Source organism: Galeopterus variegatus, unplaced genomic scaffold (genome assembly GCF_000696425.1).
Source record: "Galeopterus variegatus unplaced genomic scaffold, G_variegatus-3.0.2 Scaffold3514, whole genome shotgun sequence".
Lineage (NCBI taxonomy): Eukaryota > Metazoa > Chordata > Mammalia > Dermoptera > Cynocephalidae > Galeopterus > Galeopterus variegatus.
In genome coordinates this window covers 216,692-233,489 of record NW_007729625.1, presented here as the reverse complement: position 1 = coordinate 233,489, position 16,798 = coordinate 216,692, and the positions used below count along the sequence as shown (strand labels likewise).

The window sequence follows — 16,798 nt, the reverse complement described above, 5'->3', positions numbered from 1 at the left end:
TAAGATAATTTAGTATGTCACTGTATAACATTTAAATGAGAAATACTGTATCTCCATCATAACACAGAAACTCTCAGATGTAAAAATAACCTCTTGGGCTCCAAGAGAAAATTTAATCCTATAAATTTTCAAGATTGATGTTTTTCGATCCCAAACTTAACTAGCTCAAGGTACAGAACTGATAGCATTTTCAACTGATTCAGAGACCTGATAGAACTCTGACAAGCTCTAGGAGAGAATGCTGTAGATCACTTTAGAGGTGCTTGATTATTTTCCTCTACCACCAAAGGATCAAGGTTTCTTTTCTAATACAGTATCCCTAGGGCCTTTTCCTTTTTTCCTTCCTGTGATATCCTGGACAATGCAGTACTGGCACAAACTTTTTGAAGTACACTTGTACTGTCTTGCTACTTGTCCTAACATACACTGTGAAGACTATTTCTAGTCTGAAACCCCAGTTTATGCTTCCTTCTAACCATAAGGGTCTTTCTTAAAGTTCCTCTTCAGATGGCCCCTTGGTTTAGGTCAAATCTACTTTCCTAAAAGTTTTTACTCCTGACTCAGAAGTTTGTCTGGATTCTGCTTATAAAATTTCTCTGAACCAGCTGCTTTCTTTTGCTGGCATTAAGTTCAGGAAGAGAAGTACCACTACCTGTTAAGCCTTCTTTATACTCTTTGTAACCGTCTCCTTCACTGTTTTTCTTTTGTCCCTGTGCCATAAAGCCTCCATTTTCTGGGCTGCATAGAGCACAGCTCAAACTTCCAGGGCATGGTTTTAAAACATTAATTAGCACAGATAAGAAAATATCTATTACCCACTTATATCTGATTCCTCTGATTCCAGGCAATTTGAATTTGGGAGTTTTGTTTTTTTGTTTTTTTCTTGGCCACAATACTATCATCATCCATTATACAACTAGTTTAAATTCTAACTATTTGAATAATTCAATATGAAAACTATATTTTAAAATAATGCTTTTACTTATCCTAATAAAATATTTAGTTAAGATGAAACAACCATCTACAAAAGTGAGTTCTTTGTGTTTTTGAAAGGACTACATAAAACCTGTTAATTTCTGTTACCTAGAATTGTAATAAAAATCATGAAAGAAGGAAATAATTTCAATATTGGGTCTGGTGATTAATCCTTAACTTTCTCTCTCTCTCTTTTTTTTTTTTCCTTTTTGTCTTTTTTCGTGACCGGCAACGGATCGCAACCCTCAGTGTCGCGCGCCCGTACCGGACCGGGACCGGCAACGGGATTGCAACCCTCGGTGTTGCGCCTGCACCTCGCTCAGCCAGTGAGCGGCCGGTCTGTATGTGGGATCCGAACCCTTGGCGGGAGCGCCACCACGCTCCCAAGCGGCGCACTGTAGCAGTGTGCCACTGGGCCGGCCCGTTAACTTTCTCTTTTAACAGAAAAACAAAATGTTAGTGGGCTGAGTTAGTTCTAGTGACATTCAATAACCTGAACAAGATTATTGAATATTTTGTAAGGATATCAATACATAGTTATGACTTATCAGACACAAAACAACATAAGTGCCCAATCTGTTACCAAAGCAAACATTTTAATGAAAATTCGGCTAGAGCCTTATGCTATCAGAGAGAAGCAGTGTAAGGGTTATTCTCCAGCTAAGATGCCTTCATTTGTTTTTGCAAATGTAGGTTGGGCAGAACCACCATGTTGCCTTAGTCAGTTCCTGGTACAGCTGTTTCCTCACTAACAGATACATTCCCGAAGAACAAAGTCCTTTGTTCTGAGACCTTGTTGAACACAGCTGATACCTGAAATCCCACTAAAATTAAAGCCAACTATAGTGAAATAAACAAACAAGAACAAGGAGGGGAGAAGATAGTAGAAAAAAAATTGAAAGTTGTAAATAGCTGGACAAGTGGTATCCAGCGAAAGTGGACAATGGCAGTCGGAGAAGCCCAGAAGTGGGCTAATGGGTGCCACAGAGCCCCCGACAGGCTCTGGAATCAGAGGCTTCAAACATGTAGTGTATGAAGTTGGGGCTGCAAACAGGACTCACTGGACATCTGTATGAAATTTTCCTTCTCCTCTTTCCTTTGTCTCATTCAGTTCTGTGAATGCTGACAGCCAGGTTCTTAGGTCTAGGAAGGATACTGAAGGATCACAATGAAAATGACCAGTCCAAAAGATAACGACAGGTGGGAACTTCTCACACGTGGCTCTGCCAATTCAACCTGTAGTGAAATCTACCAGTCAATCTGAGGCTCTGCCCATGCACATGGCTCCTGATGAGTATTTTAGTGCTTTAAAGACTTTAGTGATAAAAAGGAACATGAAAAACACTGGAAGCAACAGAAATAATGCAGGGAAAGAAGAAAATGTCAAAGTTTTAAATGAGACATTAGAAGAGGTGGTAGAAGATACTGCAGTCATAAAACAAGAATAGGGTTTTTAAAAAACTTAACACTGAAAAACAAAAAAGAGTTCTAAGAAGTTAAAATTCTGATAGCAGAAATAAAATTTCAAAAGGAGGCTAGATGACAAAACTGAGAAATTCTCCTCAAAAGAACAAAAATAGAAAAGAATAGAGAAGATAAAATTATAAGACTAGTAAAGAGATTCCACATCTGTTTGTAAGAGAGGACAGAGAAAATGGAGAGAGGAGACTGCCAAAGAAATTACTGAAAAATGATCCTTAGAACTGTAGGACATGACTGTTCAAGAACTGGTGCTGAGAAAATTGAGTACCAATATGTAGAAAAATGAAATTAGACCCTTATCTTAGACCATATATAAAAATCATCTCAAAATGGATTAGGGCCTGAAACTGTAAAACTACTAGAAAAAATATAGAAGAAAAACTACATTATATGGTTTGGGCAATGATTTTTTATATTTGACCCCAAAAACATAGGCAACAAAAGCAAAAATAGACATATGTGATTACATCAAACTAAAACCTTCTGCACAACAAAGGGAAACTAACAGTGGAGAGACAATCTGTGGATTGGGAGAAAATATTTGCAAGCCATACATCTGATAAGGAGTTAAAATCCAAAATATATAAGGAAGGAACTCAATCAATTTCACAGGAAAAAAAGCAAATAATCCAATTAAAAAATGGGGAAGGGACCTGAATAGACATTTTTCAAAAGAAAACATACAAATGGCCAACAGATATATGAAAAAATCCTCAACATCATTAATCATTAGGAAAATACAAATCAAAGCCACAATGAGATATAATTTTACAACTGTTAGGATGGCTATTATCAAAAAGACAAAAGATAACATGGTGAGGATGTGGAGAAAAGAGAACCCTTGTAGATTGTTGTTAGAAATGTAAATTAGTACAGCCATTAAGAAAAACTGTATGGAGGTTCCTCAAAAAACTAAAAATATAATTACCATATAATCCAGAAATCACACTTCTGGGTATTTAACCAAAAGATTTGAAATTAGTATGTTTCAGAGATGTCTGCACTCACATGTTCACTATGGCACCATTCACAAAGCCAAGTTATAGAATCAACCCCTGTGTCCAATAGATGAATAGATAAAGAACATATGGTATATATACATGAAGGAATACTATTCAACCTTAAAAAAGGAATTTTATTTTAAACAGCATACATGGAACTGGGGAACATTATGCTAAGTGAAATAAGCTAGATGAAGACAGACAAATACTGCATGTTCTCACTTACATGTGCAATCGAGCACAACTGAACTCACAGAGGCAGAGAGCAGAATGGTGGTTACCAGAAGCTGGAGAGGTGAGTGGGGAGGGAGATGATGGTCAAAGATTACAAAGCCTCAGTTAAACAGGAGTAAGGTTTTTTTCTTTGAGATCTATTGCACAGTGTTGTGAATATACTTAATAATAGTGTACTGTACATTTCAAAACTGCTAAGTAAATTTCAATTGTTCCCACCACAAAAAATAAGTATTAGAGTTGATAAATATATCAGCTTAATTATCCCACATTGCATTTACAAAGCATAACAACATTTTGCATCCCATAAACATGCAACTATAACTTGTTTATTAAATGAATTAATAAGCTTTATTAAAAAAAAAAAAGAACTAAACGACATGAGTTTCCAGATTTTAGAGGGCCTATTGAGTATTCAACAAATGCATGAAAATAAGCTATAATAATGCCTAGAATCATATTTCAAAACACTGTGGAGAAAAAGTTTTCAAAAGGGGGTGGCAACAGCATGCAAAGAGTCAAGATTCAGATCCTCTACAGAACTGGACTCCTCCACAGAAACACAAAGTGCCAATAGAGGAATGCTTTCAAAGTCCTGAAGAAAAATGATTTCCAACTTACAATTCTTTTTTTTTTTTTTTCCTTTTTTGTCTTTTTTACTGACCGGTAACGGGATCGCAACCCTCGGCGTTGCGCCCGCACCACGCTCAGCCAGTGAGCGGGAACTGGTCTCCACATGGGATCCAAACCCTCGGCGGGAGCGCCGCCGCGCTCCCAAGCGGCGCACTCTCCAGTGTGCCACCGGGCCGGCCCTCCAACTTACAATTCTTTCTCCATCTAACTATTAAAAAAGTGTAAGGGTAGAATAAATTTTTTTTTCATATGCAAGGTCTCAAAAAAACTTTCTCATAATTTTAGGAAGTTAATAGAGAAGGTGTTCTACTAAGATCAGGTGTAAGCCAGGACAAGGCGATGGAGGGTGGGGTTGTGCAGCAGGCCAGAGACAACCAGAAAGGTTTAAGCCGATGCAGTGTCTTGAGGAAAAGAAGAAACTGATGCAGAATCCGACTGTTTGAATACCCTGAGAAATAATTATACTCCTGACAAGGAGTCTGAACATGAGTAACTGACAGATCCACTATAAAGTAATGCAAACAAAAAACTGCAGATATTTATTATCTTAAAGAAAACAAAAAATAGTACAAGAAAGGTAATGTACTCAAATTGCACTCAAATGTGAATTATCTTTTCACAGCTACAACAATCAACGCTGATCTAACCAAAAATTGTTTTAAAATTGTATTGGGAGTTTAAGTGGGGGGGGGGGGGGGGGGAAGGGAATTTAAGAGAACTAAATGTTTATCTATTGATTTCCTATTTTGGAAAGTAATATCTCAAATTGCAAACCTGAAAAATAGCTATGAAGACGCATTATTTTGAATATGAAAGCAAATGCTACAAAGAACTAGGAAAGAAGAGGTGAAAGTGGTTATAACTAAGGAATAGAAACTACAAAGAATATAGGTCTTTGACACTAGTTCTGGACCTAATAGCTGACTGAAAAATATCTAATGCAGAAAGAGGGCTTTACTTCTAGAGTTGCTTCTTAAACTAATTTTCTGGTTTTGGAGTCCATTAACAATTAGTTTATTTTATTCTTCAACATAATAAAAACATGTATCTGAGTTGAAGACCAGTTTTTTAATCTCAGAAAAAAAGATTAAAACGTGCCTAAATGATAACTTTAATTCTGAAACTACAGTTTCTTTAAAGTAATTTTTTGGGGGTTATATGGCATCTATTTCTAGGGAGACAATAGATCTTTGCTCATAGATACATGAAAATGGTACAGACTACAAAAATGGGCATATACTGGAAAAATTATGTAGATACCCACCATGAATGGAATTCACATAGAACTCTTGATTAACACCAAGTATTAATTCTTCCAACAATATTTACTGGGCACCTACTATGTGCCAAGCACACTGTTAGATAGTGGGATATACTAGTAAACAAAATCAGATGTGATTCTTGCTGTCATGGAGCTTATGCTTTAATAGGAAAAAAGAAACATTAAATAATTACACAAATAAAAAAAAACTACAGATGTAACTGCTGCTATGAATAAGGCATATGATAATGTGATGGTAAATAAGTAGGGGCACCTGAGCAAGTCTGGCACATGAAGGCAAGCTGCCCTAAGGACAATTTAAGGGAGGAGTTGAGAAGGGAAGAATCAGACATGGGTGGGGCCAGAATACACAGCATTCACTAAAAGCCATTAAAAGGATTTTAAGCAGAAGAGATGCATGTGATTGACCACTTTTAAGTTTTGCAAAGACCTCTTGGCTGCAGGATCGTAGTCTTCAGAAGGATGATGTCCTGCATGGTGATGCTAGAGATGGAGAAAAATGGAGGAACATAAAAGCTAAAATCAACAGGCCTCAGTCATAGATTGGATATATGCAAGGGCTGTGGGGAATGTCAGGGCTGAAGCCAAGGTTTCTAGCTTCCGTATGACAGTCATATTCACTAAATACAGGTCAAGAGTCGGGGTGAGGTCTGTGGAAGATATACACTGAGGAAAAAGTATTTTTTACGAGAGCTCTCAGAAGTATCAAATGCTGCTAATGGGTTAAGTATCACAAGAAATTAACATGACCACTGGGTTTAATGGTTAGATGGACTGGTGGGAGAAAATCCATATTAAGGTGGGGTAAGAACTGAGTGGGAAGTGAGAAAATGAAGATGGCGAACATAGATTACTTTTTCAAGAAGACTGGCTATGAAAGGAGAGACATGGCCGGAACTGGAAGGATATGGGCAAGGGTCAATAGAGAGGGTTTTTGGTGAAAAAATGTGATTGAGAGGAAATGGCTGAAGACATAAGAGAGAAAATAAGTGAACAGGATTAGGTTTTTGAAATGGTGAAAAAGGATGCAGAGCTTGAGGAACTGGTCTTGGGAGAGAGTCATATCTCCTGGAAAAGTGAGGAAAAGAAGAGAAAATGGGTACTCCATTCTGCTTTGATATTTTGGAGCTTTTTCTTTTTTCTTTAAAACAAAAAAAAGGAAAGCTTAAGGAAACAGGATGTTTTCAGGCCTCTCAATTTATACTGTCTATAATTAAGGTGAATACATCCTTTATATCATATGTTAGGTTTGACTATTTTCAAAATAAGATCCAACCCAATAAAAGCATAAAGGTGCAGATTAAGTTTACATGTGTCAACTTTGTTTACATCTGGATGTTCATTATGAGAATACAAGTATAGGGCTGCTTCTCATTACCTGGAATAACTGTTGGGTAATAAGATATACTGACATATTCCAGTTAAAAACCTACCATCGTTCAATGTGTAGAGATGAAAACGTCTGTGAAGCTGCTTCTCGAGTTAATAATTTGAACCCACACTGTGTGTCCCTGATTCCTTTGACACAAAGGAACCATACCAGGAAGTGGAACCCATACATGAGAAGAGTACGGAAGTAAGAACGCTGAAAACAAAGACAAAATATAAATGACTTTTCCATTTATCTGTAAAGGAGGCATTGAAAACACCTAGCTCTAGACAACTGTATTTTAATATTTAATTAACTGGGTAGATTTTACACATGAGCACCATTGTCCCATTAGCTTCACGGGCAAAGTATATTAAAGAAACAGTGAGGATGCCTACTGCTTACAGCAGAGGTGCTAGAAAAAGTTCCTGACTTCCTGGAAGTTGAATCAGACAAAAAAAATCTTGTGAGAGGCCAGGGACTGCTATAAGCAAGGAGAACATCTCATTTACTTACATATTTTATGCCTCTTTGCCCGACATACATTTCAGTTTCAAAAAAGATCACAGTTTCTAGAATGTATTGGCCAAACAAAATACTAAGATTTGAACCTGCACTTGGTTACCTAGCTAATGAGAATATTAATAGAAGAGGTACAGCAGAGTGTTACAAAGGAGTTTGAAACAAAAGCCCAGTCTCTCTAATCCGGTATGCCACATATCTAATTAAATATATTTTAAAGACTGAGTTCTTTAATACTTTGGATATTAAACTTATGTAGTTTTTAATCCCTTCTGAGGACTCACTATTGTTATTAGTGATTAATATTATTATTAGTAGTAACAGGAAATAATATTCCACTATTCACTAAACATTATAAACTTTAAAACCTAATAGAAAATTATTACTTATTATCCTTGTATCCAAGACTTTCATATTTAAGATTTTAAAAAAGATAGGATCTCTTAAAATGTTCTATAGTTAATAGATCCACAGAATGATGCATTACATAGTACATAAGCAACCTATTAAGAGTCTATTGAGAACATTTAACATCTCATACTATAAAATAAAGGTCCCTTCCTCCTTTTGGCTTTTGATTTCCTAATTATGATCGTCAGTATCATTCTTCATTCACACTGCTTTTTCTATCATCATTGAACAGAATCACAACTGAACACAGTGATAACATGACACAGTAGAAAAAGCACCAAACTGAGCAGAACTGTATTGAATCCTGGCTCCACTACTAACTAGCAGGGTAACCTTGAGCAAGGTACTTCAACTCTCTAAACCCAATTTCCTCATCTGTAAAATGGGAATGATAACGTCTACCTCACAAAGTGAATGTAAGGATTAAATGAGATTATATTAAAGCCTTTAGCCAAGTGGTTGGCACAGAAAATAACAGGAACTTAATAATGTTTAAAGAAAGCTTGAAAGCTTACTTTACTCTCCTGACCACAATTTCACCTGTGTACAGGGCAGGAAGGATAGAAAGAATAAAATACTTATAAGTATATAAAACAAGCTTTTAAAAATGATCTAGCACTTCTCATTTATCACCTAGAATTATTAGTTATGTTTTGATGTAAATGTGTCTTACCTCTCTAAGTAGATAGGGCAGAAACCTCATCTTAAAATACTTTGGGAATCTCACAACAGCTCGCTCAGTGCCTTCCACATAAAATACTTCCAAAAAATACTGGTTGACTGATTAAACCTCCAAAAGAGCATTTATGCTTAGGAAAGGAACAAGTAGAAATCGAAAGATAGAAAAGTAAAAATTAAAGGTGGAAAAACAATACCTATAAACTATTCTTTTTGAATGATTTTTAATGTGATTTGGGTGAGCCTATTCATTAATAAATAAAAATATTCATGACTGCTTTTGCTTAGGTATAAATAGATATTTTTGTTTGTTTTAGGATAATGGCTATTTTTTAAAAAAGTTAACATGCGGAGTTCACATGAAGACCTTAATTTATTTGATTTCTAACATATCTAAAAGCGTAACAAGGTAAACTACAAACAAGATCTTGCTTGAATTTCTAAAACTTGGTAAAATATCTTAAAATTTAGAAGACATCTAAAATATATTATAGGACAGACTTATCTAGTTAAATGAAGCTAATAAAGTCACAGAGTAGCATTATATAAACTTCTGAAACGGACATTTAAAAATATGAAGACAAGATATTTGCTGTTTAGTATTAACAATAGTATCTCCAATGTTTATGAAATGTAAACAAGTAATTCAGATGAAATTTAAACTTCACTGGTAATTTCATTATCTTAAAAAAATAGCAAGTTCAAAGAAGTCCCAAGGATTAAGGAAAGACTCTTCAAAGAAAAACTAAAGACATCAAATAACTTCTAATGGATTTTTTTTTTGAATCCTTTTAAAATAATAAATTCAAGAATACCCAGAAAACATAAACATTACTGTTATAGAGAACACATGGGGATATGCGCGCATTTAAGGATGCTAAAGGACTCCATTGGTGCTGTATATCATGTTTGTCTGCCAAGAGAGCAGTAAAACAGACTGAGGATATGTACAAAAGTATTTAGGAAAGAGATGTCTGAACACTATGCAACGAGCTACTGAGGTTGCCATTCGCTATCTTGATTAATTCTTTTGTGATTTTCTCACTGTCCACAGACTGATCACCATGCAAGGGATTATATTACCTACAGCACATTAAGAGGAATGAAAGGCCATGCTGCAGTTTTCTGGACAAGTGGCAGATGCATGTCTTGCCTATGGGAGACAACTTTCTATAAGACAGGTATAGCTCTATGAGAAAAATCTTGACTTGAACAACAAGCCTACTGAGCAGTAGCACCTCTAGTCAGTGAATCAGGTTATCCTATCCTTCTACAGAATAGTGGCCAATTCTGTGGGACTACATCAATCACTAGGTTTTAGACATGGAGAAATGGATCAATAGAGACAAGATAAATTATAAATATCCTGGGACAGATGCTTTGATGTCTGCTAAAAGTAGTACGTAGAAGATTAAGACCATGGAAGTCTCATTTAAATACTATTTCTAGGAAAAATTCAGAGTTTTCAACTAATGCAACTTCTAAGTAAAAAGAATTTACACCATTAAAAACAAAATCAAAACACACAGTTCCTTTCTACTGCCACCAACAATAACTACAGGTGCCAACTCTCTCTTGCCTGGATTACTTCAATAGCTCCCTAATTCATCTCTTGCTTCCTATTTCTCCAATCTTTTTTTCCTTCACCAAGTAGATGATCCTTTCCCCTCATTAATATATATTTTTTAAAAACAGGGAAAAATTTACTTACAAAACTATTAAATTAATATTGGCCAACTTCATTAATTGTTTTTGTTTGCAAAAATAAATTTTTATTTGTCATTTTTACATAGATACTTATACTGTATTTATAATATCATATTCATTTTTTTCATACAACCTAATGATTCAGGTATCATCCCGTGTTATTATATGGAATCCATTATCATCAGTTTTACTCGCTGTGTGTTGCTTTGCCTCCCATGGATTTGTCACCCCTCTTTCTCTGGGTGACATAGCCACAAAGGATTACTCAAAGCCCATCTCTTCTGAGCAGTGAGAAGCCCCGAAGGGATTAATCTCCCGGAACCCTCAAGAGAGAGGCATTCCTTCCTTTTGGGAAATTAAACACGAATTGGGGTTCTCGCCCGACATTTATTCTCCAAACCAGGAAGTTACAGGAAGAGAACATAGAAGGGGTAATAGTTTAACAACAGAGGCTGGTAACAAGCAAGGTGACATTCCATAATGCAATTTGCAAGAGGTTAAGTCGATCCACCAACAAAAGCTTGATCTTAGCAAACACTGTTTTTCCCTACAGCAATTTTCCAGTATCTTTACATATTAATCAGTAACTTGTCTGTCCCTGAGCCAGCAACCTTGCTGTGCTACAATTCTTTATCTTACAACAGAGACTTTTACCCTGGGGAAAATTTCCTGTCTTTTGCAAGGTTAACATTTTTATATGTACTTTTATGAAGTTAGGCTAAACCTGAAACTGCAAGAAACTAGGCCCTGTGAAATATATTTGCTTTACAGTATACCCCACAGCTGTGTATGTTGGAATTTAATATTTTATAGTTTTTAATATTTAATAATTATAAATAATATGCTGAACATCTTGTACATACACTTTTTCCTTTTCTTAATTCCCATGCATTGGTAAACTGATTAAGTTGGACTGGCTCTCTTCCCATTTTCAACTTCTGGGAGTGGGATATTCACTATGGTTAATAGATTAGTGTTTTTCAAACACCAATGAAAGTCCATAGGGTATACAGAATACTGAACTAGATGCTGAGAATATTAAAATAATTTATTTCCAAAAAAAGGAGAGTCTAGGTTTCCACACTTGAGTTTAATTCTTAAGAGGTTTTGTGACCCTGCCATTAGTATATCTCGAAAAAAAAATTAGAATTTCTTCATGTCTTAATTCAGAATCACTTGGGGGAAGGTTAAACCTTTTATTCCACTGGTTCTCAAAATCTGGTATGTATAAAGGTAACCTTGGCAATTGTTAAAAATGCAGACTCCTGTTTTCTACCCCTAGAGTCTTGATACAGTGTATCTGGGATTGGCCTAGTAATATGCATTTAAAAAAAAACTCTCCAGGTAATTTTGCCCATGCATTAAAAAGTACTGCTTTATTTTCCCATCTACTTGACCACTCTAGTAGATGAACCAGTAAGAATATAGTGGACAATTACTGGGCTTGATACAAAAGACCTATATTTAATTAAATTAAATTAAATTTATTTATTTATTTAACCGGTAAGGGGACTGCAACCTTTGGCACTGTGTGGCCTGCACCACGCTCAGCCAGTGAGCACACCAGCCATCCCTATAAAGGATTCGAAACCGCGGCTTTGGCACTACCAGTGCTGCACTCTTCCAAGTAAGCCACGGGGCTGGCCCAAGAATATCTTAAGATATTTTTTCCTTCAAGTTACTCCAGTTTTTCTAATATAATCTACAAAATGAAGAAATTAACATCTTCAATTATTTTTTATACCCTAAAAAGGGCAGTCACAAACTTGTCAAATTTTAAGGTATAGTGCTTTTCTATGAGGAACAAAGTTAAAAAAAAAAATTAAACTTTGAATGAAGCTCAAAATATAGCACTTAAGAGTACCAATATGAGAAAAACTAAAGGCAAGTTGATTGGCTTAAAAATGCATCATTTAGAAAAGCTTGCTTTGTATTATAACTGCATGAAGACTCTTTGCATCTTAAAAACAATATCAATAAGAATTGCCTGCATCCTAACACAAAGTGAGCTACACATCCTACTTGTATACTTTTTAGAAACAAAATCACTTCCAAAATGTTCAAATCCTTTATAAACTTTACAAAATTAAAAAAATTATTTTCTTTCCTTTTGAAAGAAACCTCACTTTTGATAGATAAAACATGAAATTCTACTTCTTGCCAAATATATATGGAAACAAGCCACTTTTCCATGCCAGTTAATTAGTCTCACCTGAGCAATTGATTCTTTTTCCAAATGAGCTCGAGATCCACATGCAATAGCCATTTGATTCTGAGGAAAAAAGAAATGAAATAGTTTTTCAATATTTATATGACATCAATAAAAATATTTATTTTCAATCTGAATGAGTCATTTTTAGAAATGGATTTTTTAAAAAAGTAACCCTTTAAAAGGGTTAAAAGAGGTTTATCTATGGGTGATATCATTACACACAATAAAAATCCATAAACAGCAACTGAAAAACTACTACAAACAATAAAAAAATTTAAAAAGATGAGTGGGCACAAAGTGAATATATGTATAATACTTTAGCCTTCATGTGTACAAACAATAATCAGAAGATACAATGGAAGACAGCATTTATAATATAAATAAAAAAGAAAAATCTAGAAATAAACTTGACAAGAAATGTGGCAAGATCTAAATGAAGGAGGCATGTAAATGCTACCAAGGGTGATAACAGAATCTCATACACAGAAGGGCATACCAGGATCATGGATGAGAGGATGATAACACTAAAAAGTCAATGCTCCCTAAATTAATCTGTGAATTTAAGGCCATGCCATACCATAATGATTTTTCATCGACCTAGACAAATTGATTTTAAAGTTAATACTGAAAGATAAAGAACGAAGGAAAGAGCCAAAAAATTGTAAGGGTGAAGAAGGATTAGTCCCAAAGGATTTAAAGTATATTATAAAGCTACACTAATTAAAACTAAGATACTGGAATGTGAATAGACAAATCCATGCACCTGAACGGAAAGGCCAAAAACACACAAGAAGTATGGGTAGTTAGAATATATATGATAAAGACAACATTTTAAATCAATGAGACAAAGATGAAACTGATAAATGCCGTGGGACATCTTGGTAGCCATTTGGAACCCAAATTAAGTTGGACCTGGACCTCTTAAATGAGTACTATGATATATTCTAGATACACTGAAGATTTAAGTGTAAAATATCAGAAATCATTTTTTTTTTCCTTTTTGTCTTTTTTCGTGTCCGGCAACGGATCGCAACCCTCAGTGTCGCGCCTGTACCGGACCGGGACCGGCAACGGGATCGCAACCCTCGGTGTCGCGCCTGCACCTCGCTCAGCCAGTGAGCAGGAACTGGTCTGTATGTGGGATCCGAACCCTCGGCGGGAGCGCCGCCGTGCTCCAAAGCGGCGCACTGTAGCAGTGTGCCACCGGGCCGGCCCCAGAAATCATTTTTTAAATGATCTCAAGGAAGGCACAAGTGCACAAAACTCAGAAAAAAAGATAGATCGATTTGATAATAAAATTAAAAAAAAAATTGATGTATGGCAAAACAACAAAAATCCAACCATATTTAAAGTTAAAAGACAAATAAATTGGGGGAAAATGTTGGCAATTTATATCACAGGTAAAAGGCTAATTTCCAAAATGCATAAGGTGCTTCTACAAATTAAGAAATGTATCCAACAATCCAACTGGAAAAGAGGCAAAGGCTATGAGCAGAGTTCACAAAAGAGGAAGTAAAAATAGCTCTTAACTGAAAAGATCCTCTATCACACTTATACCTATCAGTGGCTACCGTATTGTGCCTGCACATTCTCTATGGATAGTGATTTGAAAAGTTATCAAAATTACAAATTTATATTTAACTTGAGCCAGCAATTCCAACAATTCTTCCTATAAATATATTTACATATGTGTGAAATGACTTTCATGCTGGGTTAATCATTTCAGTATTATTTGAAGCTGCAAACCTGTATGTCCATTCAAAGGGACCAGCTATGAAGCTGTGAAGAAAGAGGAAGCACTTTTATGTATAAATATGGCCCAAGCTCCAACATACATTGTTAAGTGAAAACAACAAGGGAACAGTGTATATAGTATGTTACGATTTGTAATTTTCTCAAAAAAAAAAAAAAAAAAGAAAAGAAAAGAAAACATATACACATCTTCCTGATAAAGAAACAGAATGGATAACACTAGTTATTTCTGGAGATAACTGAGAAATGAAGGGTAGAGCTAGTTTCACTGTATATCTTCTTACACCATTTGAATTTTGAACAATTCATGAAAATAAATAAAATTTTAAAATGCTCATTACAAATAAATTGTCAAGGATATAAATTTACATCTATATGACAAAACTTTATTTTAAAAAGGTATGTATAATCTCACTACCTAAAAGCAGTCACTGTTATAACATTTTGTATATTTCCGTGTGTATTTTCTCTGCATTTAAAAAGAACCATAGCTGAAATTTACTCATACATATCATGTTCTTTTTCACCTAAAACTTTCTCATGTTCAAGTTCATTGTTTTTAAACTTTTTACTATGAGTATTTTCAAACGTACACAAAATTAGACTAGGAGAATGATGCCCATGTACCTACCACCTGGCTTTAATAATTATCAACGCATGCCAATCTTGCTTTGTGTAAAGCCCTCACCACCATTCCACCCAACCTGGGATTATTTTGAAACAAATTCTATACATCATATATTAGAAATTGATACATATATTTCAATCATAATACCACTGTCATAACTAAAACATTAATAATAACTCCTTAATACCATCAGATATAGTTTTCAAATTTGCCCAATTTTCTCATCAATGTTTTCAGGTTATTTGAATCAACAATCAAATAAAATCCACCCAAATTGGTTGATATTTCTTTTACTCATGGGCTTCCCCTACTTCTTTTAAATTTTTGTCTTGTAATTATTTGTTGAACATCATTTATCCTGTGGAGTTTCCTAGGTTTTGGCTTTTGTTGATTACACTCCCATGGGGACATTTAACATGTTCTTCTGTCCCCTGTATTTCCTGTGAACTGGTAGTTAGATTTAGAGGCTTGCTAAGATTCAGGTTTGATTATTTTCAAGAACTTGTCATAGTAGTGTTGCACAGTAGTCTTTCTTTTTTGTGTCAATTGTACAGGCAACATAATATTTCATTGTATAGATTTACCATAACTGTTTGTCTATTCATCAACCATTTCAAATTTCGTTATAAAGGTGCCTAAAAAAACAACTCTGATTATAAAACTCTTATCTGTATTTTGGATTTCTTTCTTTGGAGAAAGTCATAGAGGTAGAATACTAAGTTAAAAGTCTGAATGTTTTTTAATGCTATGGGCCACATTCTTGAAAAGGTTCTCTACATTCCCACTAACTGGGTATGATATTCACTATTTCATCAAATCTTTGTCAATTCTAATTATTCTAATTTTAAATTTGCTAATTTGATAAGGTGAAAATTTAATCACATGTAATCTAATGTACTTTTTTTAAAAATACAAAGGTAATGGGGAATTTTTATAAGCCATCTATATTTTCTTTTGGAAATTATTTGTTATATGCTTTACCTATTATTTCATAGCAAGAATAATTTCTTCCCTTCTTTTTCTGGCAGAGGTACTTAGTGTGGGAAGAGAGAGAATAATTTTCTTAAAGAACTGCATTAAAAGTTCAGCTACCCCTTACCAGCCAGCTGCCAAAAAAAAAAAAAAAAAAAATTCAGATTGCATTTGGCAAATAAGCTTTAACTTTGAATCCCGAAAGAGCAGTAACATTACTGAGAAAAAACCAAAAAAAAAAAAAAAAAAAAATTCAGATTGCATTTGGCAAATAAGCTTTAACTTTGAATCCCGAAAGAGCAGTAACATTACTGAGCAATAGATAAAAAAGGACACCCTTCCACCTTTCAGAGATTTATGAGTAGAGTTACAAGTATCATTTAATTTAACTAAAAAGAAAACCAAAACAAAAGCTTTCATTTAAAATCTCATTTTTTTCCCCAGCATGTCCCTACCAGCTTTCAAGAGAGCTTTGTGTATCTGAAGAATTATGATGTAAGAACTGAATCCCTGATATTGATCTATCAGGTGGAATTAATCTAAATACTTTTCAAAAAGTTAGTTGTTCTTCAGGGATGAAGGACAGTCTTGTTTTAAAAATTGCCCATATTAAAAAATGTATGTAGACACAGAATCTTTTTCTTCTAAGCTTCTTTGGCAGTATAGCTGAATTTATTATGGTTTTTTTAAATGAAGATTTAAGTAATTATGACAGTTCATTATTAAAAGTGGTAAAAGGTAGGGCCGGCCCGGTGGCGCACTGGATAAGTGCGCCGCTTGGGAAGCGCGGTGGCGCTCCTGCCCGAGGGTTCGGATCCCACATACAGACCGGTTCCCGCTCACTGGCTGAGCGAGGCGCGGGAGCAACACCGAGGGTTGCAATCCCGTTGCCGGTCCCCGGTCCGGTACGGGGGCAACACTGAGGGTTGCGATCCGGCGC

At 35.1% G+C, this 16,798-nt stretch overlaps 1 protein-coding gene across 3 annotated transcripts in view; it reads right to left on the bottom strand.

The window, feature by feature from the left end:
- The window catches only part of ALG5 (ALG5, dolichyl-phosphate beta-glucosyltransferase), a 42,238-nt gene that overhangs the window by 2,597 nt on the left and 22,843 nt on the right, over window positions 1–16,798 (bottom strand). For all 3 annotated transcript variants that reach the window (XM_008585302.1, XM_008585304.1, XM_008585303.1), the window contains 2 exons: window positions 12,507–12,566; window positions 7,041–7,192 (listed from right to left, as the gene is read on the bottom strand). In XM_008585302.1, coding sequence (XP_008583524.1) covers window positions 7,041–7,192; window positions 12,507–12,566 — 212 coding nt within the window. The remainder of the gene's footprint in view (window positions 1–7,040; window positions 7,193–12,506; window positions 12,567–16,798) is intronic.